The sequence below is a fragment of the Bubalus kerabau genome, chromosome 2 (genome assembly GCF_029407905.1).
Source record: "Bubalus kerabau isolate K-KA32 ecotype Philippines breed swamp buffalo chromosome 2, PCC_UOA_SB_1v2, whole genome shotgun sequence".
Lineage (NCBI taxonomy): Eukaryota > Metazoa > Chordata > Mammalia > Artiodactyla > Bovidae > Bubalus > Bubalus kerabau.
In genome coordinates this window covers 186,580,360-186,602,327 of record NC_073625.1, presented here as the reverse complement: position 1 = coordinate 186,602,327, position 21,968 = coordinate 186,580,360, and the positions used below count along the sequence as shown (strand labels likewise).

General features: G+C 45.2%; 1 protein-coding gene across 1 annotated transcript in view; it reads left to right on the top strand.

Annotated features, from left to right (window-relative positions):
- DSCAM (DS cell adhesion molecule) overlaps window positions 1-21,968 on the top strand; it is a 697,188-nt gene that overhangs the window by 550,598 nt on the left and 124,622 nt on the right. Inside the window, exon 16 of the mRNA XM_055570128.1 lies at window positions 9,294-9,364. Coding sequence (XP_055426103.1) covers window positions 9,294-9,364 — 71 coding nt within the window. The remainder of the gene's footprint in view (window positions 1-9,293; window positions 9,365-21,968) is intronic.

Below are 21,968 nucleotides of genomic sequence, written 5' to 3'. Positions count from 1 at the left end.
AAGACTGAGATAGGCATTTTGAAGACAAAACAGCGCACACGATTCTACCACCTAGAGTTATTGATGGATACATGGATATCACACACTAAATTATTCATCACACATGCATGCGTGTACACTCACCCACACAGACACAGACACACAGCCTTTGATACAGAAGTTTGCTCGTGGTCACCTGTGGTGGCAATAATCTGGTTGCAGAGGACTTAGGCAATTGGGCAGTGGACACCACCTGCCAGCCTGCCTCCTACAGAAGAGAAGGAAGCGAGCTGCCTAGGGCTTCTCTGCAGAAGGAAAGGGAAAGAACCACAGCCTGGCTCATCTTGGGGGGGTGGTGAATCCAGGCCCAAACCTAGATTTTCTTTTCCTGCCCACGCTCAAAACTGATCAGCCACCCCCAACTGCTGCAGGGAAAGTGGAAGCTTGGGCAGACCTTTGTTCTCCGTCTCCAAGATTAAGGAGATCATAGCCAAATGATGAAGCTTCCACAAGTGGTCGCTGCATCTTCCAACTGCAGTTGTTCTTGACTCTGTTCCTTCTCTGTTTTGTCGTCATTGTTTAGTCGCTAAGTACTGTGTGACTCTTTGAGACCCCATGGACTATAGCCTGCCAGCCTCCTCTGTCTATGGGGTTTCCCAAGCAAGAATACTGGAGTAGGTTGCCATTTCTTTCTCTAGGGGATCTTCCCAACCCAGGGATCAAAGCAATGTCTCCTGCATTGCAAACGGGTTCTTTACCACTGAGCCACCAGTGAAGGCTCACTTTTCTGTTACTCTCACTAATTGCACTTTGAATAGACATCATTCATCTATATCTCTTAAAGACTTCCTAAAATTTGAAATCCTGCCATCCACCATTTCTTATATGTCCGTTATTTTCCTTAATTGAAGTATAATTGGTTTACAATGTTGTGCTGATTTCAAGTGAACAGTAAATTGATTCAGTTATATATAGGCATATATACATATATATTCTTTTACATTATAGTTTATGACAAGATATTGAGAATGGTTTCCTATGCTATACAGTAGGTCTTTATTGTTTGGCTATTTTACACATAGTAGTATGTATCTGTGAACCCCAAACTCATAATATACCTCCCCTCCTCTCTTCCTTTTTGTAAGTTTTTTTCTATGTCTGTGAGCTTGTTTCTGTTTGGTAAATAAATTTATCTGTATCATTTTTAGATTCCACATACAAGCAGTGTCTGTCTTTGTCTGACTTACTTCACTTGGTATAATAATCTCTAGGTCCATCCATGTTGCTGTAGATGGCATTGTTTTGTTCCTTTTTATGGCTGAGTAATATCCCATTTGCATATGCAACACCTCTTCTTTATCCATTCCTCTGTTGATGGACATTTAGGTTGCTTCCATGTCTTGGCTATTGTAAATAGTGCTGCTATGGTTTTTGGGGTGTGTGTATCTTTTCAAACTAGAGTTTTAATCTTTTCCAGATATATTTCCAGGAGTGAGGATTCTGGATCATATGGCAACTCTATTCTTTAGTTTTGTAAGAGACAATCCTACCGCTTTCCATAGTGTCTGCATCAACTTACATTCCCACCAACAGTGTGGGAGGGTTCTCTTTACTCCACACCCTCTCCAACATTTATTATTTGTAGACATCTTGAGGCCATTCTGACTGGTATGAAGTGACATCTCACTGTAGCTTTGATTTGCATTTCTCTTCAAGTTTTCATTATCATAAACACTACTATGATGAGCATCATGTGATATATCCTGTGATATATCTTTTTCCATTTCCAACAATATGTTTTATGTTAAATTCCAAGAAGTAGGATTGCTGGATGAAAGCAAATGCCAAAATCTAACTCCTTTGTTATGCACAGTCAACATTGTCCTCAAGGAAATAGGTTAACATTTATTGTTTTTCCTGAACTGCACCTATATATTCATTTTTCAACTCTGGAATACATCAGTTCTTGAAACATCATTTTCAAGGGTGGGAGATAGAATAGCTTTGTGCTTCAGTCTGAGGGCGAGCCACTTCTAACGCTTGGAAACTCTCTCTGTGTGATTTCTCATCTGCAAGATTCACTTAATGATGTCTTTCTACTCCTCACCACAAACATGTTGGGTAATTGGAAAAAACCCTAATTTCTGAAAGTACTTTGCACGGTTCTGAAATAAGTAGGAAATGAGTGTTAATAAGCTCCTACAAAAATAGAATCTTATTTAAATATTGATGTAAACAACACACTCACTTCCTGGAATTTCATCATGCTGGGGATTTAGGGAGAATAAGTCACCCCCAAAACGAAAGCTTTGGGTCAGAGCTGAGCCTTCTCCTTCCTTTGAGCCACTTTTCTGACTCTGCCCACCTCCACGGCCTTCTCAAGGCAGGGATGGTTTCCAGTGGTGCATTTTGCACCTTTTTCCCCATCGCCATGACCGATGCAGATGATGTGGCTTTTTTTCTGCCGTCTCCTCTGTGATCTCCCTGTAGCTGGCCGTTGCCATGGCAGTGCTTCTCTCTCTCCAGCCAAGGAGGTCAGATGAACAGCTACTCCTGGTCACCGGTCACATGTGTGCAGCCCACTCAGGCATCTCTGCAGACAGATGGACACAGAGCCCCACCCCCTGCTTTGGCTCCTGAGCTGACAGTTGGGGTTTCACCAGGCAGCCCCACAACTCATCATTCTCTCTTCAAACTAACTAAGGGAGAATGCGAGGGAAGGTCAGGCATGAGCAAAGAAAAGCTGCAAACCAGAACTTGCCTTGTCTTGCTGCATAGGTTTGCATGACTGAAATCAGAGAGCCATTTTCTTACGTGTGACTCACATAGAAAGAAGGGCATTCTCCTAACCAAAGCCTCCCTCTCCAGCTCTGCTTGGGGTGATGGGGCTTGTCCCTGCCACCTCCGGGAGGATCCCCAAAGCCACCTCCTTCGGAAGCCGCAGCCATCTTGAGAGAATCTTTTCCAGCCCTACAGCCGTCTTTCCCTAAAGAAATGAGGTCATCACTTAAGCAGTGAGAATCCCCAGATGGAAGCTTCTAGAAGCCATAGACCCGTTCATTTTTTATGGTGATGCAGTGCCCAAGGGGTTCCCAGGTGGCGCTAGTGGTAAAGAATCTGCCTGTCAATCCAAGAGACACAGGTTAGACACAAGAGATGCAGGTTCGATTCTTGCATGGGGAAGATCTCCTGGAGGAGGGCATGGCAACCCACTCTAGTTTCCTTGCCTGGAGAATCCCACGGACAGAGGAGCTTGGCGGGCTCCAGTTCATAGGGTTACAAAGAGTCAGACACAACTGAATCAACTTAGCATGCATGCAAGTGCCCAAGTCTAGGGCACCCAAGGCTGCTTCTCACCGCCCACTTGCTGAGGAAAGGAGCCCGTAAGGTGTAGGCCCAGGTCTCCCCTACCCCATTACTACCTTGAAACTACACCAGGCTTCTCGTGGCCTGAGCAGTGATGACCCTCCCTTCCTGCCGCCGCCTCCTCATGTGAGCTGCTCCTGCCCGCGTCTGGAGCCCCCTGAGGTCTATGCTTCCTCTTCTGTCCTCTCCCTTGAAAAGCAGGTCAAGCGTCATGCTCTAGTACAGTGCCTCCCCTCTGCTGTCAAATTATTTTCTTCTCCACGTAGCAGTCTCCTGGCTTCATCCAGAGACTTGGGTCTTATTTGCTTAGGGGCTGGGCTGAGTCACCCGGTGAGAGGCACTCCTGAACTTCTATCTCTGGTTCCTCATTGGAGAATTTGCTAAGGGTCTACCATGTGCCAGGTCCAAAACTGGGCAGAGACCGGGGTGTAAAAATAGGCAAAGAAGGACTGAGACACAATGACAGAGTCCACAACAACATGCTCATCTCTGACAGAAGTAGCCTGGGGAATTCCCTGGCATCAAGAGGTTAGGAAAGGACACTTATTTCCAGGGCACAGGTTCAATCCCTAGCAGAGAAACTAAGATCCTTCAAGCTGCCTGGTATGGCCAAAAAAAAAGAGAAGTAGCTGGGTAAGCAGAAAGAACATTCTTTGCTGGGCATAGGAGACCAAGACAGAGTTTAGTAAGAACCAAATAAATTGAAGAACAGTTGATACCTAAATGGGAAGAGGATGAATTTAGTGACTATTTATCAAATAAATAGCTTACTCCTTTAAATCATTATTCATTCAGCATGTATTACGTGCCACGTGCTGTTCTGGGCATCCGAAACACAACAATGAACAAATCATCTTGTCCTGCCTTTGTGGGAAGGACCAAAAACAGACGTCCAGACCGGAGACGACCGGGGACCACCATGGGGTTGACAGTTAGGAAGGGCCTGCCCACCTTGTATTTTCAGCCAAACAGAATTAGTGGGCTTCCTAGGTGGCGCTAGTGGTAAAGAATTATCATTTTTCACAGAAATTTGTACTTGTCATGGGCTTTACCTGTGGCTCAGCAATAAAGAATCCTCCTGCAATGCAGGAGATGCTGGCAACGCAGGTTCGATCCCTGGGTTGGGAAGACCCCTTGGAAAAGGAATTGGCAATCCGCTCTAGTATTTTTGCCTGAGAAATCCCATGGACAAAGGAGCCTGGAGGGCTACAGTCCATGGAGTCACAAGTCAGACAGGACTAAGCATGCAGGCAAGACATAGCCTTGCCTAGAATAAACATTAGGAACTGTAAATATAGTCTTCATTTATTACTCTTTTACAAGTTGAATAGTTTCAGTTTCTATTTAAAAAAAATGCAGCAACTATATATTTCGGAAAATCACATTCATCAGTAGTTCTTACCTCTAGCCTGCTCTTCCTGTAGGAATAAGGTAAATATTCTGGTTTAAAAAAACAGAGTAAAAAATTATCCATTCTAGTTTTAGTGCAATTTCAATTCAAGACTGTTAAATAAATTCTTAAATGTTAAATGTCGACACAATTTTCAAATTTAGTTAAAGCAGTAGATACCTAATGGTTAGTCTTCAATCATGTCAGCATTGGGAATTCGGTCTGCCTTGGATTCTAATTTTATGAAGTTGTCCTTTTGCAATGAGATGAGGATCCATGAAAAAAAAATTACAGCTTAGGCATTGTAAGGAAAGCACTAAAATTCTGGAAGCAGACTAATTTTTTATATCATTTTTTAAAATTGTATTTTATTGAAGCATAGTTGATTTATTTGTTGTTTAGTCACTCAGTCTTGTCTGACTCTTTTGTGACCCCGTGGACTGTAGGCCACCAGGCTCCTCTGTCTGTGGGATTTCCCAGGCAAGAATACTGGAGTGGGTTGCCATTTTCTTCTCCAGCACCATTTTTTATGTCATTTTTAAAGGGCTTGTCTTAGAATGTTTTAGAAACTTGAAGTAGAAAATTCAGCACCCAAACAAAAGCTCTTCCTAATTATATTGGGCAAAGCTCTCATGTGTGTAAAATTCTTTCAGTCTCTGCCTTTAATATAGATCCTATGACTGTATTTTAAGAGAGGAGAGATCTGAATCCTTTCACGTCAGAGACTAAGCGGACTAATAAATAAATTACTAACAAACCACAGAAGTCTTGATAGACTAAGCCAAAAGGGCTTTGTATTCTTATAAACTGTCAGGTCTCTGGGACTTCAGGCTTCCCAGTTGATGCAAGTGGTAAAGAACCTGCCTGCCAATGCAGGAGATGTAAAAGAGATGCAGGTTTGATCCCTGGGTCAGGAAGATCCCATGGAGGAGGAAATGGCCACCCACTCCAGTATTCTTTCCTAGAGAATCCCATGGACAGAGGAGCCTGGCAAGAGACCAAGCATATATACACACACACATAAAACGTCCCTGGTGGTCCAGTGGTTAAGACTCCATGCTTCCAAAGCAGGGGATGTGGGTTTAATCCCTGGTCGGGGAAGTAAGATCCCACATGCTAAAAAAAAATGTTGGATCTGTCCTGGATACAGGGATTATCCCATGTCCCCAGACCACTTCACAGGGGACCTTCTTAAAATGCAAGACCAGACTGAAAAAGCAAAATGCCCCACGTTCACACTTAAAGTTTTCTGATAGAATCAAGGGCATTTTTAAACACTCTCCTAGTGACTTTGTTTTTGATTATGAATATATCTCAACAAGAAAATGACAGCTGACTATTGCCAGCCAACCCCTTGAAAAGGCTACAACAAAGGACAAAGAATCCAGAATGGGAGGTACTCGGCACTGCCTCCGATTCCTAACCAGCAGGCTTCTTGTTCAGTCTGACTTTGCACAATTAAATTAAAATAATCAAGCCTCAGTGTAGCCATCAGACCTCAAACTAATTTTTTTCAAGGATTTTTATGCATGCACCACGTACTTCTCGCTGATCACAGAACTTCTCCATGTTTAAGAGAAATCTCTTCGACGTGCTTTCATTGCTTCTGATATGGATATATTCCTGCAGAAAGGTCTGGTTTTCTTTACTACTAGTGCAACATGGGAAGCCCCTCACCCTGGGTATAGAAATTAGCATTGTCTTTGCACTGAAGAATCAATAAATCCAAAAGGCTGCAGGACCCCCAGAAAACTCACTGTCCCCGTGACCTGCTAGGGAGAGAGAGGAGTGCTCTGGGTTTCAGCATCCACACAGCGCTGCACTGATCAAAGCAAGGACTCACTCTAGACTTGGTTTCTAAGACCACACAGCTTTGATTGAGTCTGTTAGGAAAAGAGGGAAAGACTGATATGCAGATGCACGCCCGAGCCTGCTGTGACAGGTTCCCAAGCCAGAGGAGTGCTCATAGGCCCAGGCAGGAAACCGGTGGAGGGAAAAGGCAGCTCCGACCTGCCCGGGGGGCAGTTGTGTTTAGGTTTCCCCTGCGAAGGTGGACGTGGCTGGGACGCGGGGTGCAGGGAAGTGGGGGTGCATGGAAACTGCAAAGGAAGGCAGGACACAGATGTGCAAAGTTAATGTGAGGGACGAAAAGTCTGAAGCTCTGAAGGCTGCCACGTCCCCTTTAAAGAGGTAAAGTGAAGACCAGAACTAATGTGTAGGAATAGAATGGAAAGCTGGTGCCAGGCATCGTTGCTGGTCTGGAGGGGGTGGTTCAGGGACAGAGGCTATGTCCCCAGCGAGGTCAGAGACCTGGTGAGTAGATTCCTGGGAGAGCTTCCGAACGGAAGGGAGCAGCCTGCAGGCCCAAATGTCTACCGGCTTCTTGTAAATGTTTCCAGCTGCTGAGCAGACACCTCCGTACAATAGCCCCTCTTCTCTTCACATATATATTCCTAACATGCAATGAAGCATCTTTCCTGGAAAACTGGCTTCCTTTCTTTGCCCCCTTGGGTTAACATTCTCCCCTAGTCCCGCCATCCCTGACTGTGGAATGAAAGTGAGAAAGAAAGTGTTAGTCGTTCAGTCGTGTCCGACTCTTTGCAACCCCATGGATTGTAGCCCACCAGGCTCCTCTGTCCATGGAATTTCCCAAGCAAGAATATTGGAGTGGGTTGCTATTTCCTTCTCCCAGTGATTGAACCTACATTTAGTTGAATTGAACTCCTGAGTCTCCTGCATTGCAGGCAGATTCTTTACTGTCTGAACCACCCAGGAACTTAGTAACAATCCCAGCACCCACTTCTTCCCACCTGTTGCCACTGTTTATCCCCAGTTCCCCCAGTGGCATTTCTCCTGCATGCATCAGTGGTCTCATAAAGCCTCAGTTGAGACAGGGTGTGATGGTTCCATTGCACATTATCCTCATCAGTGAAATTGCCCCTACTGGTGGGTCAGTGCTCTCAGGCACTGGGTACACACTTTTCCACAGGCTACTGCAACAGTCCAAGCCTCTATTGTGTTCCTGGCACCCACCACTCTTCCCCTGACTTTGTACCTTATGATTTTGATGAGAAGAGAGACAATCGGATTTGAACCTGCTTTCTTCAAGGAGCAAGTATACCTGGGTGTTCACTCACCCTTCTTCCCTGCCCACTGGGTTCTCTTCCTCTCATCCCAGAGGTGCTTGCCTTACGCCCCCCTCTCTCCAACACCTCCCCTCTTGCTCTGTCCTCTTGCTAATCTCCTGGGACCTTGTTCTTTCAAGTATACCTTTCCTTTTTGCGATTTGAATTTCTCCTTTGATGTGCTCCATAAAAACACCCAGTGAGAATAATCATCATTACTGCTTGTATGTTCTAAGCATCATAACCCAGACATACATTCTATCATCCCATTATATGGAGAAGAAAACCGAGGTGCAGAAAAATTGTCACCTGCAAAACACCTCCAAGTTACTAAGCAAGGGAGCCAGAATTTGAACTCAGGCAGAAAGATTCCAGCGCCCATCAACTTAGCGGCTGCATTGTGACATCACTCAAAACTTCTTTCTCGGTTAAATGGAAAACATGTTTCCACCAAGATGACTTTATTCTTTCCCCTTCCTCTTCTTTCCAAACCTTCAGTCTTGTTTCTGTTCCCTATTTTTGATTTCTCATCTCCCAGTGCTCCTCACTTTTCTGCAAACTGGCATCTCCACATCCACAGAAATGGCCCGTTCAGCTCAGCAGTGGTTGTAAAGCTATCTTCCCAACAATATGTGGTCACCCAGTGGGGTCTCTCCCTGCTGACCCCTGGGTTCCCTTTTGCTTCCACTTCTCTGAAGACACTTGAGTATGTGCTGTGTTATAACCTCAGCTTCCATGTGCTCAGCCCATTGTTCTGATCAGACTGTAAACTCCTGCTGGACAAGGCCGTCTCCTCTAAGCTTTACACTGTGTATGTAATGCAGGGTAGATTCCTAGTAGAGAGTGATCGACTGTGCATGGCAGGCAATTGGCACCCCTATAACCACTGGATATAGGTTGGTGTGAATTGCGTGCTTTTTTTTTTTTTTTCTTTCACTCTAATCTGCCCTCTGTGGCTACTGCCCCAGGTTAGTAGGTTTTCTCTTGGAAAGAGTGGAGAACTAAAACCATCAAAGAGAATCAGAGGCAGAAGAATCCTTTTTTTCCCTCCCCAGGTAGTTTGAGTCTCCTGAGGTGCTCCAATGCGCATCACTAAACAGAGTCTCCAAAAGAACCAGAGGGATCTTCATAGCCACTATAGACTTTGATCAAAGAAATGTTTCACCACTTTCTGTTTTACTAGTGTATTAACTTATGGTTTATTCATCAAGTCGTCAAAGACGAGGTGAGGAAGAATACAAAGATGTGTGTCAAAATTCACTTTTTCTAGAAGCAAGTGAGCACGGGGTGACTGTTGTGCACAGTGATTCAGCAAAATTGATTTCCCCACGAAAGCTGCTGTGGGGCTTCTTCTGGCCCTGAGTCCTGTTACGTGGGTTTCAGTCCATGCCGGAACCCATCTCTAACTGACCTGTGGGTTTTGGTCTTTCCAGCTCCTGACGGCCCACCTCAGGAAGTCCACCTGGAGCCCATCTCTTCCCAGAGCATCAGGGTCACCTGGAAGGTAAACCCAACAAGCACGCATCCTCCTGGCACTTTCTCCATGGGGGTGGGGGGGGGACCCTTCACTCACATTAAGTATTATGATGCCAAGGCATGCACACGTTTTTAACTTTTATTTTATATTGGAGTATGGTTGATTTCCTGGGCTTTCCCGGTGGCTCAGCAGTAAAGAATCCACTTGCGATGTAGAAGACATGGGTTCGATCCCTGGATTGGAAAGATCCCCTGGAGTGGGGTATGGCAACCCACTCCAGTATTCTTGCCTGGAGAATCCCATGGACAGAGGAGCCTGGTGGGCTACAGTCCATGGGATCACAAAGAGTCAGACATGCCTGAAGCAATGAGCATGCACGCATAGTTGATTTATAATGTGGTGTCCATTTCCGGTGTACAGCAAGTGATTCACTCACATGTAGGAAACTTTTGTTTTGCAAAATTAGACTAAATACCTTTTTTGCTAAAATCCAACCTTTGGATTTATGGCAGATTCTGTATCTACAGATTATAGTTGTTGGACCATGTTTTCAGTCTCTGAATCGTGATTGGATCCTGAGTGCTGGTCTTCATGCAAATCGAAAACAGGCATGACCACACTCATGAAATTCATCCCAGTGGAAACATTTCCTAATTCCTCTTCCTAAATGCCAAATCACAGACTGTGTGGTAGACAGTTTGCCAAGTGGCAAAGAGGAGAGCGGTCCTGGTTGTGCCCCTAGCTGGCTGTGGCCTCAAGCATGCCCAGGGAGGGGAGCGCTGGGCCAGCTGACGTCTGAGGCAGTGGTCCCCCGGCATGGCCAGCAGATATCGACTGCCTGCCAGTGAGCTCATTGCCAGCTGCTGGGACGGAAAGTCCGGGCCACAGTGCAAACAACCACACCACTCGGCATGCCGCTAACTCCGGCATACGTGGTTTTCACAGCCAAACTCTCATTGAAGGAAGCAGCATTGACCGAGATTCTGGCCTGAACTCATCACAAACTAGCATGCTGGCAGCGCTGCCCCTGGGAGCCTACAGTCATTTAGGGGGCTTGGTTAATTAGTCATGCCCTCCGTGTGACCTTGGAGCTGACCACCTTCCTTCCGATTCCACTTTATCTAGAATGCCGTGACTGGGTCAGAAAGTCTGCAAAGCCACACTTCCTTTTCCGCTTCTGGTTTCTGATGTTGCACTTTGCACTTTTCTCATTTGCTTCTTCCCGCTTTCCTCACCCTCTTGCCTGTGTTCTCCCTTAGCGAAGGTAAGAGCCGCAGTGAGGTCTTTAACCCACACACCTCTCGTCCCCCTGAAAAACCTCATCCATTGCACCTCTTACTGTGTTTCTTTTTCTTTTCTTCTAGCATCAGCTGTTTCATCAAATGACTAGCCTCTATAATACTACTACTAATAAAGGATTTTCGTGGCTGGGATGGGCACCACCTTGGATGGAAACACACATCAGTGGGGCCAGCCCCTTTGTGTGGGCTTTTTACAGTCTTGGCCACTGAGCTGTCATCCCTGTGGGCAGCACACTGTTCAACTGCTCAGACAGGGCAGGCCGAGCCGGGTGGGAGGGGGCTGAGGGTCTTTGGGAGGACATCCGCCAGCCGGAGCATCACTCGCCTTGTGATGAAAGGCGCTCAGCAGGCCCCAGCCCCCCACACAGCCCGGCCCTGCTGCAAAGCGAATGCTGACTCACTCTGTCTTGCGTTCAAGCCTGGGAACTTTCCCCCACCAGCCCGCCGCATTCTCTTGCATTTTGCCACTGAAAAGACCAGCTATTACAGCGGGCCCTAGAGCTTTCTCTGTCCTGCAGGAGAGAAGTGTCTGTCCCCAGAACTCTTATAACTAAAAATAGAAACTTCAGAGGCTTGAAAAGATATTGTATCCCTTCTGTCTCTATAGAGAAGCAGCAGGAAAAGTCAGTAGATTGCAGTTAAATGTCTTCTGAATGTCAAAAGGATGAACGAGTTGTGGGCTTTTGAAAGGAGGCCTTGCCTGCATTAGATGAAATCAGCCGCACTGTCCTATTCATGGAACCTTGATTTAGTCCAGGGTGGCGGGCTGCAGACAGAGCCGTGGTGATTGAACCACTGAGTGGAGGAGGGGCTGCCCGCGGAGCTGTCATTTCACACTGGCCTGATTGTGTCATGCAAGTGCGTCACCAATTCAATCTAACTGTAGGTGATACTAAGTGATCCAAAGTACCATGTGTTGCATAAAATAAGCCTTGATTTTATGGTATCAAGGCTCCAGATTTACATTTTGTGTAAAGAGGCTGATAGGAGGGACTTCCCCTGGCAGTCCTGTGGTTAAGACTTCACCTTCCAATGCAGGGGGTACCCACCTACCGGTTCAATTGCTGCTCAGGGAGCTGAGATCCCATATGCTGCACAGCCAAAAAACCAAAGCTTAAAAAACAGAAACAACATTGTAAGAAATTTTAAAAAGACTTTTAAAATGGTCCACATCAAAAAAGAAAAAAAAATCTTAATAAAAGAGGCTAACTGGAAAGGAGGAGAAAGAAGGAAGGAAAGAAAAAGAGAGACATTGTATTAGCTGAAGATGTGCTAGTTGCTCAGAGGACAGTTCTAGGCTTTAGGGAGGAATATATCCAGTTTAGACATTAAACCTCCTGAAGGTCAATGGTAAGCACACAGGAAGATGCCCAAGAACTTGTCTGTATGATGGAAGATGAAGAAAATCCCATGGACAGAGGAACCTGCCAGGCTCCACTCCATGGGGATGCAAAGAGTTGGATACAACTTAGCGACCAAACAACAGCAACAATCTGAAAAAATACTTTTAACTCTATAGAGTGCCTTATCTCCCTAATTCCAACAAATCAAGGCATCATTACAACCTAGTCTATATTTCAGAGATGAACTCTTACAGGGGGAAATGGCTTAGTTTGTCATTTAAAAACAAAATTGCCTTATTGCCAATGACCTTCATAGCAGCACTATAATAAACAGCAGATGCCACTTGACTTCTACATCCAGTGCAGCAGTAAAGAATCTGCCTGCCAATGCAGGAGATGCAAGAGACACCCATTTGATCCCTGGGTCAGGAAGATCCCCTGGAGAAAGAAATGGCAACCCGCTCCAGTATTCTTGCCTAGAGAATCCCATGGACAGAGGAGCCTGGTGAGCTACAGTCCACGGGGTCACAAAGAGTCAGATACAACTGAGTGACTGAGCACATACCCAAGGTGGCAGGGAATTTCCCAAGATCTGAGGGCTCCTGACTGTCCAGTGGAGCCCCCCCAACCCCCCCACTTTACCCCCCACCCCTGTCTTGGCTATCTGACTTTGCTGGCTGGGCTTATAAACAATAGATGTGCTAATGTATGTAAAATGCCAAGATTGTGCTTGTGCATGGAAAGGTTCAACAAACCTTTCAGCACCTTCCAGCCTCATGTTATAAATGTAACTAGCCCCAGTAAAGTTAAAGGAAATAAAGTAACCTGTCCACTTTTACCTACTACCACTTTCTTTCCAAATTGTAAAATTAACCTTGACATAACTGGGCATTAAGTCGACCTCCTTGCTTCCGCAGTCAGAGGAAATTCAAGAGCTGCCTTGGAATTAGTTTTACTTAATTTTTAAGCCCTCACCTTAATTTTTAACTCTCTCCTTAGGCTGTGAAAAATTACAAAATTTGCATTTCTTTTGTGAAGTAATCAATTGGTTCTAGAGTTGGATTTTCAGCATTTTTATTAAAAATCCCAATGACCAACATGCCTGACAAATATTTAAGGAATTGTTAGCCCTTCTCACATTGATAAGTTTAACCTCTTCCCCTATAATGAGAGAAGAAAAATCCAAACCGATTTCAAAATGTCTTGATCATCCGCATAACATAGGGCTATTCTCACAATCTCTTACAATTAACTAGACCATAGGCTCTGTGAGGGGAGAGGGCATGTTTTGTTGTTCTTTATGTTTCCAGCAGCAGCACAGTAAATATTTGTTAAGTAAACACATGGACTTCTCATTGTTCACCTTCACGTTAAAATATGCATGTCAGGAGGGGGTCTCTTTCCTTTGGAAAACTCTGGATGCCCTAAAAAGCCTACATGACTAAGTTAACATCTTACTTTTTTGCACATGTATAAAATATACAGATGCCCTTCACAAAACCACTCATTGCTTATTTGCTTTATTTGGGGTATACTCTGCCCCTCTCCCCACCTCCCCACTGGATCAGCCCTCTTGGTTTAGCCATATAATTGGTCTTTTCCTAGAACTCAATTCTCTACCCCAAAACAGAGCTGCCAACCTGCCTGCCCCAAGGGTCCTGGCTGGCCTCCCAGCCTAAGCAGGGGATCCTCTTAGTGCCCAGCCTCAAAGGGCAGTGAGCAGATGCTGGCCAGCTTCACAAAGGCTGCTGAGCCGCCAAGAGTGTGGGATACCAGCCCACACCTGAGCATGCTGGGAAGACAGGTTGGCTGATTCACAGCCCAGGAGGCTTGTCTGTGTCCAATCCCAGTGAAAAGGCCAGCCCTCTCGGCTCATTTGCCCTGACAGGACATCAGCTGAACTTGAACCAAGGGCTGAGATCAGGGCCAACTCCATTCATCAGCGGGCAGTCCTTTCAGATGGTGTCTTCTGAAGGTTTCACTTGGAGCCTGGATGAACCTGGCACAGTACAAGAGACCTAAGGACAGACACTTTCCTTGTTCTGTTTCAGAACAGTTAGCTCATAAACAAGTTACTGACTGTTAGGTCACAATAAACTTGGAGGTAAGGGTGATATTTGTGCATTGATTGTTGGAATGTATTATCAGAAATGCAATTAAGAGTAGTAAATAGGAACATCGAGGTTGAAATCAAAAGAGAATTTTGGATATTAACTGGTGACTGGTCATAGGTCTTTATTTATATCAGCATCACATTTTACAAGTGGATTGGCTTCCAAAGTTTGGACATTAAGGTAAAAATTGTTTATGAAGGATAATATTAAAATTTATTTGATTGTCTGTTGAGTACCCTAGGCATGTTACCAATGAGACCTTGGTGTCATGCATGTGTGAATATTTAATATTTGCAGTGAAAATAAGGCTTCCCAGGTGCCACTAGTGGTAAAGAACCCACCTGCCAATGCAGGAGACACAGGAGATGTGGGTTCGATTCCTAGGTTGAGAAGATCCCCTGGAATAGAAAACGGCAACCCATTCCAGTATTCCTACCTGCAGAATCCTGTGGACAGAGGAGCCTGGCAGGCTACAGTCCATGAATCACGAAGAGTTGGACATGACTGAAGCAACTTGCATGCATGAGAAAATAAAGAGCATATGTAAAAATATAACTGGACAGGATTTTATTACATTACGTATAAAATAAGATTAGCATTGGGTTAAATGTATCTATGGCAGGTAAATTACAGATAATAAGAATATTCTGATACAGCATGAAAAGCACTAGATTAGACTTCAAAATAATTAGATATTATTCCCATCTCCACATTTAGTAGAAATGATCTTGAACAAGTAACTTGATTTGTCATTGCTGAAGCTTGAACCCTTCCATTAGGTCCAATCTGTGTCTCCTTTTCATTATGTCATAGACAGATAAACAACAGCACATTGAAGCCTTATCTGTAATCATCACTCTGTGCTGCCTTGACAGCCATGAAGGATGAAGGCCAGAAGAGCATTTTAGGATATGCAGGCTGGTCTTTTGAATAACAACCCTGATTTTTGCTCTACCCTGGACGCTGGCCCCTCTGGTGCTCTGGACAGCACAGTCCTTTCTAATAACAATTTTTTGGTTGTTGTTCAGTCACTCAGTCATGTCCAACTCTTTGCAACCCCATGGACTACAGCATGCCAGGCTTCCCTGTCTTTCACTATCTCGCAGAGTTTGCTCAAACTCATGTCCATTGAGCCAATGATGCCATCCAACCATCTTGTCCTCTGTCACCCCTTCTCCTCCTCAGTCTTTCCTAGCATCAGGGTCTTTTCCAATGAGTCAGCTCTTCACCATCAAGTGGCCAAAGTTTTGGAGCTTCAGCTTCAGCATCAGTCCTTCCAATGAATATTCAGGGTTGATTTTCTTTAGGATTGACTGGTTCGATCTCCTTGCAGTCCAAGGGACTCTCAAGAGTCTTCTCCAGCACCACAGTTTGAAAGTATCAATTCTTTAGTCCTCAGCTTTCTTTATGGTCCAACTCTCACAGCCATACATTACTACTGGAGAAACCATAGCTTTGACTGTATGAACCTTCACTGGCAATGTGATGTCTCTGCTTTTAAATACACTGTCTAAGTCAGTCACTAAATGAATTCTTTCCTGGCTGGGCCTTGGCTATGCCCTTCATTTCCCCACAGAAACTTCCACATTGTCCTCCTCATTCTCTCCCTGGTCTGAACTCAGGGCATCTCCCCTGTCCCTGCCAGTTCTCTCTGGCTGACTCCACTGCCAGGCTCTGGAACACTTAGCCATCACCCTTCTGGCATAGTTCATGTCTCAGAAGTCTTCTCTAGCTTTGCTGAGCTTCAGAGGCCACTGCCCCCTCCTCAGCAGCTGCTTGAGTTGGACATAGACCCTTAGGAAGGATACAGGGCATCTAGAGACCCTGATGTTAGGTGGAGGTTATTCCTGGAGACCTCAGAGCTGGTAGATACAAACTGATCCTGGTCTGCACATGTGCTGTGAATTCCTCTGTTAGACCATCAGCAGAAACCACTGGATAAACTTATATCAGTTCAGTTCAGTTGCTCAGTCATGTCCGACTCTTTGCAATCCTATGAATCACAGCACGCCAGGCCTCCCTGTCCATCACCAGCTCCCGGAGTTCACCCAGACTCACGTCCATCGAGTCAGTGATGCCATCCAGCCATCTCATCCTCTGTCATCCCCTTCTCCTCCTGCTGGTGAGAAATACTCTATATAGCTCCCAGAGAGTGAGATTTGCAAAGGACAGCAGAATTCAAAAAAAGGAGGGGTCTAGCAAGAGTAGTTACTCAACAGTTGTTTGTTGGTGGGATGACTGAATGCATGTGTGAACGAATGAATGAGATGGGAACCACCCTTAAGTTTAGAAATAGAATAAATAGGTCCTGGTGTGCAGTAGTTAACCTCAAGTTCATCCCACAACATTCTCCAAACCTGTTTCTAAAATTCTGCATTTGTGTTCCAAGCACACCCTTGGTTGCCATCTCCTACTTGGCTGCCAAGTCTGACCAGCCTACAGTGACCATCAGCTCCAAGGCCAAGTTCTTGGCCTCTCCAGATGCTACACAGTTCAAACACTTTGTCATTCATGGTTACTTCTTGAGCTCCTTTGTCTGTTGTTTTTGTTGTTCAATTGTTGTTTGCTAAGTTGTGTCTGACTCTTTGCATCCCCATGGACTGAAGCACCCCAGGCTTCCCTGTCCATCACCATCTCCTGGAATTTGCTCAAACTCATGTCCATTGAGTCAGTGATACCATCCAACCATCTCATTCTCTGTCATCCCCCTCTCCTCCTGCCTTCTATCTTTCCCGGATTCAGGGTCTTTTCCAATGAGTCAGTTTTTCATATCAGGTGGCCAAAGTATTGGAGCTTAGCTTCAGCATCAGTCCTTCCAATGAATATTCAGGGTTGATTTCCTTTAGGATTGACTGGTTTGATCTCCTTGCTGTCCAAAGGGTGTCTCATTGTCAGATCACACCTCCAATTTTTATTTCACACCATGTGGCCGCTTGTTCTTTACCTGTTCCTCAATGAGCAGTAACATTGAAGGGGGAGCTGCCTGGCCACACACATCCCTTGTAGAAGACAATGAATACTCCAGTCGATGGGGCCAGCAGAGCCCCAGCAGGGCTCTGGCTGATGAAGCATCTATTCCCCCTCCATCCTGCCCACCCTGTGAAGCAGTCCCTTTGCTGCCTTCTGACTTCTAAGACCACAAAAGGCTTACAGTCCTAATTGCATTCATTCCCTTCTGTTCTGCAGAGGCCAAAAAGAGGGTTCTTGGGGATCTGAAAAACTGGGGAATGCACAGCTGTTGGTTCTTAACTAAATAGTCCATTCCAAGCAAGGCCAGTCCTAAACCATTTCATGGTTTTCTAGTGATGACAACAGGGGTTCTCAGATTTGAGCATGCTCAGAACCCTGGGGCGGGCTTGTTACACAGAGACCGGTAGCCACTTCCTTGCAGTAAGTGTTTCTGACATCAGTAGGTCTGGGTGGGGTCCCAGCTTTTCCCTAGCTTCCCCACATTCCTACCATTCCCCCCAATCCCCCCAAAATTCCTGCAGACCCCTCCCTGAAGTTCCCCACCCTCCGTCCCTGGGTCATTTCTTGTATCCTCACCAGGCACAGCCGGGTCCACTGCCCTCTTCTTGGGAATCCTCCTGCTCCCATTGGGAAAAGGCACCTCTCACTTTTCCCTTCTGTGCCAACAGCCCCCTGTGCCAGCCTTCAGTGCTGCCAGCGTCACTCTCCCTTTTAATCACAATTCACTGTGCGCGTCTCCTACCCATGGTGCCTTGTACAGAAGAGACGCCAGCTCCTGGTGGTTACATTTAATGCATGCATTCCCTGAGCAAGTTATGGAATTTATGCTGTTTATATTGAGGAGCAGTGAGAGGGACTGGAGGTAGCACATGGAGATGAAAGACTGTCTCCACCTCTGTAATAAAAGGGAAATGAGGACAGGTAACATTGTAAGTGAATCTGCAGGAAGCTGAAGGAAATGTTTTCAATCATGTTTCAACTGAGTCACTCGACATGCTGGCTTGATGTAGTATTCCAAGTGTGGGATTCTGCAGTGGAGGCCTCGGGCTCCCCAGGCCAGAAGCTGAATCTTGACATCCAGGATGGTCCACTCACCCACCAGCAGTGAGCAGGTGGAGGGGAGCGTGCTGGAAACAGGATCTGGTCGGTGGTTTTCTGAGCCTGAGATGCCACTTCTAATCTGTCACATCCATGCTGGTGGTGCTGTGAGCGTTTGCTCATCCCTGATTTTCCCATCTCTGTAAGGAGAGGCAACTCTGCCACAGGCAGCTTGCAGGCTGATTCCGGTGGACACGTAAAATACAGGCACTTGCAAACCACAGGAATAAATTGACACAGGGCTCCTGTTGTCATGGAGATCAAAAGAGACAGTTTCTTAAAGGAAGTGGGGGTTGGGAGGGATTTGGAGGCTGGAGAAAGGGCTCCTGGAAAGATGAAAGAAGGCTGTTTAGGGAGACCACAGGAGGAAAAAAAAACTGTCAAGACTGGAAGGGGAGAGAGTGTGCCACAGAAGGCAGATAAATGAGACAAATGAAAAGAGGTCTGGATGGTTCCTTATGCAAAGGTGAAGGAAAGGAAGGGGAAAATTCAACACAGAAAAATAATGAGTTCTCACAAGAGAAACAGCAGTGGACAGCTAAAACCTTCTTTTGGAATTGTAGTGCATTCAAAGGGATTTGAGCCAACATAAAGCCAGGACACAGTCACACGTCAAAGCCATCTGTAAACAGCAGCATCTTCCTGCCTGCAGAGACACTCAGATTCCTGAATTCTTGATTATGGGGTGAAGGGAGCCCTCCTTCGCTTTAGGTTGTTTGTTTGTTTGTTTGTTCCAATCACTTATTTTCTAAAGTCTTCCACTGAGAGGGCTGGTTACCAGGAGAGGTTTGCTATAAATCCACTGGCCTGTCTTCAAGGATCCTTATAAACTTGTGTAACCCACCGGCTGGCTGACAAGTGAAGAGCACTTCTGGAATCCTTATTTTAAGCAGGAAACAAAAATTGACAACATTTTCCAGATAAATTAGCTCTTCAGAAGCTATTTTCTTCCCTGATATGGCCTAGGAAATGGCATGGACCCCTCCAAATCCTGCTCAGATGGTAAATAATCTGCCTGCAATGTGGGAGACCCAGGTTCAATCTCTGGGTTGGGAAGATCCCCGGGAGAAGGAAAAGACACCCCACTCCAGTATCCTTGCCTGGAGGATTCCATGGACAGAGGAGCCTGGTGGGCTACAGTCCATGGATTCACAAAGAGTGGGACATGACTGAGCAACTTACACTTTCACATTCCTTCAAATCTTGTCTGGCTCTCCCATCTTGATGGATTGGCCACCATGTTAAGTATCAGCATGGAAGCCAGGTCTCAACTTGCACCCCTGTGTCCAGACTTGGACACACTGCCTAAGAATTCCCTCTGAACTGGCTGACCCAGGCCTTTGTGTCATGGGTCTGGTGTCTAAGCACCTCCTCTGCCTTTATGCCCTCCTCATTTCCACCACTTACTTATATTCAGTAAGATATAAACCTTCACCTAAGGTCATTCTTACCCATCACTTTTTTAGACCTCATAAATGCTCAGGTGATCAAATCAGTCAATCCTAAAGGAAATCAACTCTGAATCTTCATTGGAAGGACTGATGCTGAAGCTGAAGTTTCAATACTTTGGCCAGTTGATGGTGAAGAGCTGACTCATTGGGAAAGACCCTAATGCTAGGAAAGATTGAGGGCAGGAGAAGAAGGGGGTGACAGAGGATGAGATGGTTGGATGGCATCAATGACTTGATGGACATGAATTTGAGCAAACTCTGGGAGATGGTTGAAGGACAGGGAAACCTGGTGTGCTGCAGTCCATGGGGCTGCAAAGAGTCACATGACTGAGTGTGAATGCTCAGAACCAGCCTCTTCTTTATCTACAATAACACTTTTTGAGGATGGCCACTGTGCTGAACTTCTGATATGGCCAGGGCAGTGGATCGGATTTCAAATGTTTTTTTAGGAATATTTGTGCTCTTGGTGCTTGCAGCCAAGTTCTTGGAATCCAGATATTTGATATGTTCCGGGTGACCATAAGAGGAGATGGAGGTGGTCAGTTCTTGCTGAGTTGATGGCTGTTGTTGTTCAGTCACTCAGTCCTGTCTGACTCTTGGTGACCCCATGGACTGCAGCACACCATAGTTTTGACTATGGGACCTTTGTCAGCAGAGGAATGTCTCTGCTTTTTAATATGCTATCTAGGTTTTTCATAGCTTTTCTTCCAAGGAGCAAGTAAGTGTCTTTTGATTTCATGGCTGCAGTCACCATCTACAGTGATTGTGGAGCCTAAGAAAGTAAAGTCTGTTACTACTTCCATTGTTTCCACATCTGTTTGCCATGAAATGATGGGACCAGATGCCATGATCTTAGTTTTTTGAATGTTGAGTTTTAAGCCAGCTTTTTCACTCTCCTCTTTCACATTCATCAAGAGGCTCTTTAGTTTCTCTTCACTTTCTGCCATAAGGGTAGTGTCATCTGCATATCTGAGATTGATTTTTGATTTTTTTCCAAGCAATCTTGATTCCAGCTTATGCTTCATCCAGCTCAGCATTTCACATAATGTACTCTGCATATCTGTCTAGTCAAAACTATGGTTTTTCCAATAGTCATGTATGGATGTGAGAGTTGGACCGTAAAGAAACCTGAGTGCTGATGAATTGATGCTTTTGAAGTGTGGTGTTGGAAAAGACTCTTGAGAGTCCCTTGGACTGCAAGGAGATCCAACCAGTCCATACTGAAGGAAATTAGTCCTGATAATTCATTGGAAAGACTGATGCTGAAGCTCCAATACTTTGGCCACCAAAGTATTGATGAAGAGCTGACTCATTGGAAAAGACCCTGATGCTGGGAATGATTTAAGGCAGGAAGAGAAGGGAACAAGGATGAGATGGTTAGATGGCATCACCATCTTGATGGACATGAGTCTGAGCAAACTCCAGGAGTTGGTGATGGGCAGGGAGGCGTGGTATGCTGCAGTCCATGGAGTCGCAAAAAGTTGGACACGAATGAGTGACTGAACTGAACTGAACTCTGCATACAAGTTAAATAAGGAGGATGGCGATATACACTCTTGACATACTCTTTCCCAATTTGCAACCAGTCTGTTGTTCCATGCCTGGTCCTAACTGTTGTTTCTTGACCTGCATGCAGGTTTCACAGGAGGCAGGTAAGATGTCTTATATTCCCATCTCATAAGAATTTTCCACAGCTTGTTGTGATATACACAGTCAAAGACTTTAGCGTAGTCAGTGAAGCAGAAGGAGATGTTTTTCTGGAATTGTCTTGCTTTTTCTACCATCCAATGGATGTTGGCAATTTGATCTCTGGTTTCTCTGCCTTTTCTAAATCCAACTTGAATATTTGGAAGTTCTCAGTTCACATACTGTTGAAGCCTAGCTTGGCAAATTTTGAGAATAACTTTGATAGCATATGAAATGAATGCAATTGTGTTGTAGTTTGAACATTTTTTGGCATTGCCCTTCTTTGGAATTGGAATGAAAACTGACCTTTTCCAGTCCTGTGGCCACCACTGAGTTTTCTAAATTTGCTAGCATATTGAGTGCAGTACTTTAAAAGCATCATCTTAACTTAAAAGCTTCTGCACATCAAAGGAAACTATTAGCAAGGTGAAAAGGCAGCCTTCAGAATGGGAGAAAATAATAGCAAATGAAGCAACTGACAAACAACTAATCTCAAAAATATACAAGCAACTCCTACAGCTCAACTCCAGAAAAATAAATGACCCAATCAAAAAATGGGCCAAAGAACTAAATAGACATTTCTCCAAAGAAGACATACAGATGGCTAACAAACACATGAAAAGATGCTCAACATCACTCATTATCAGAGAAATGCAAATCAAAACCAC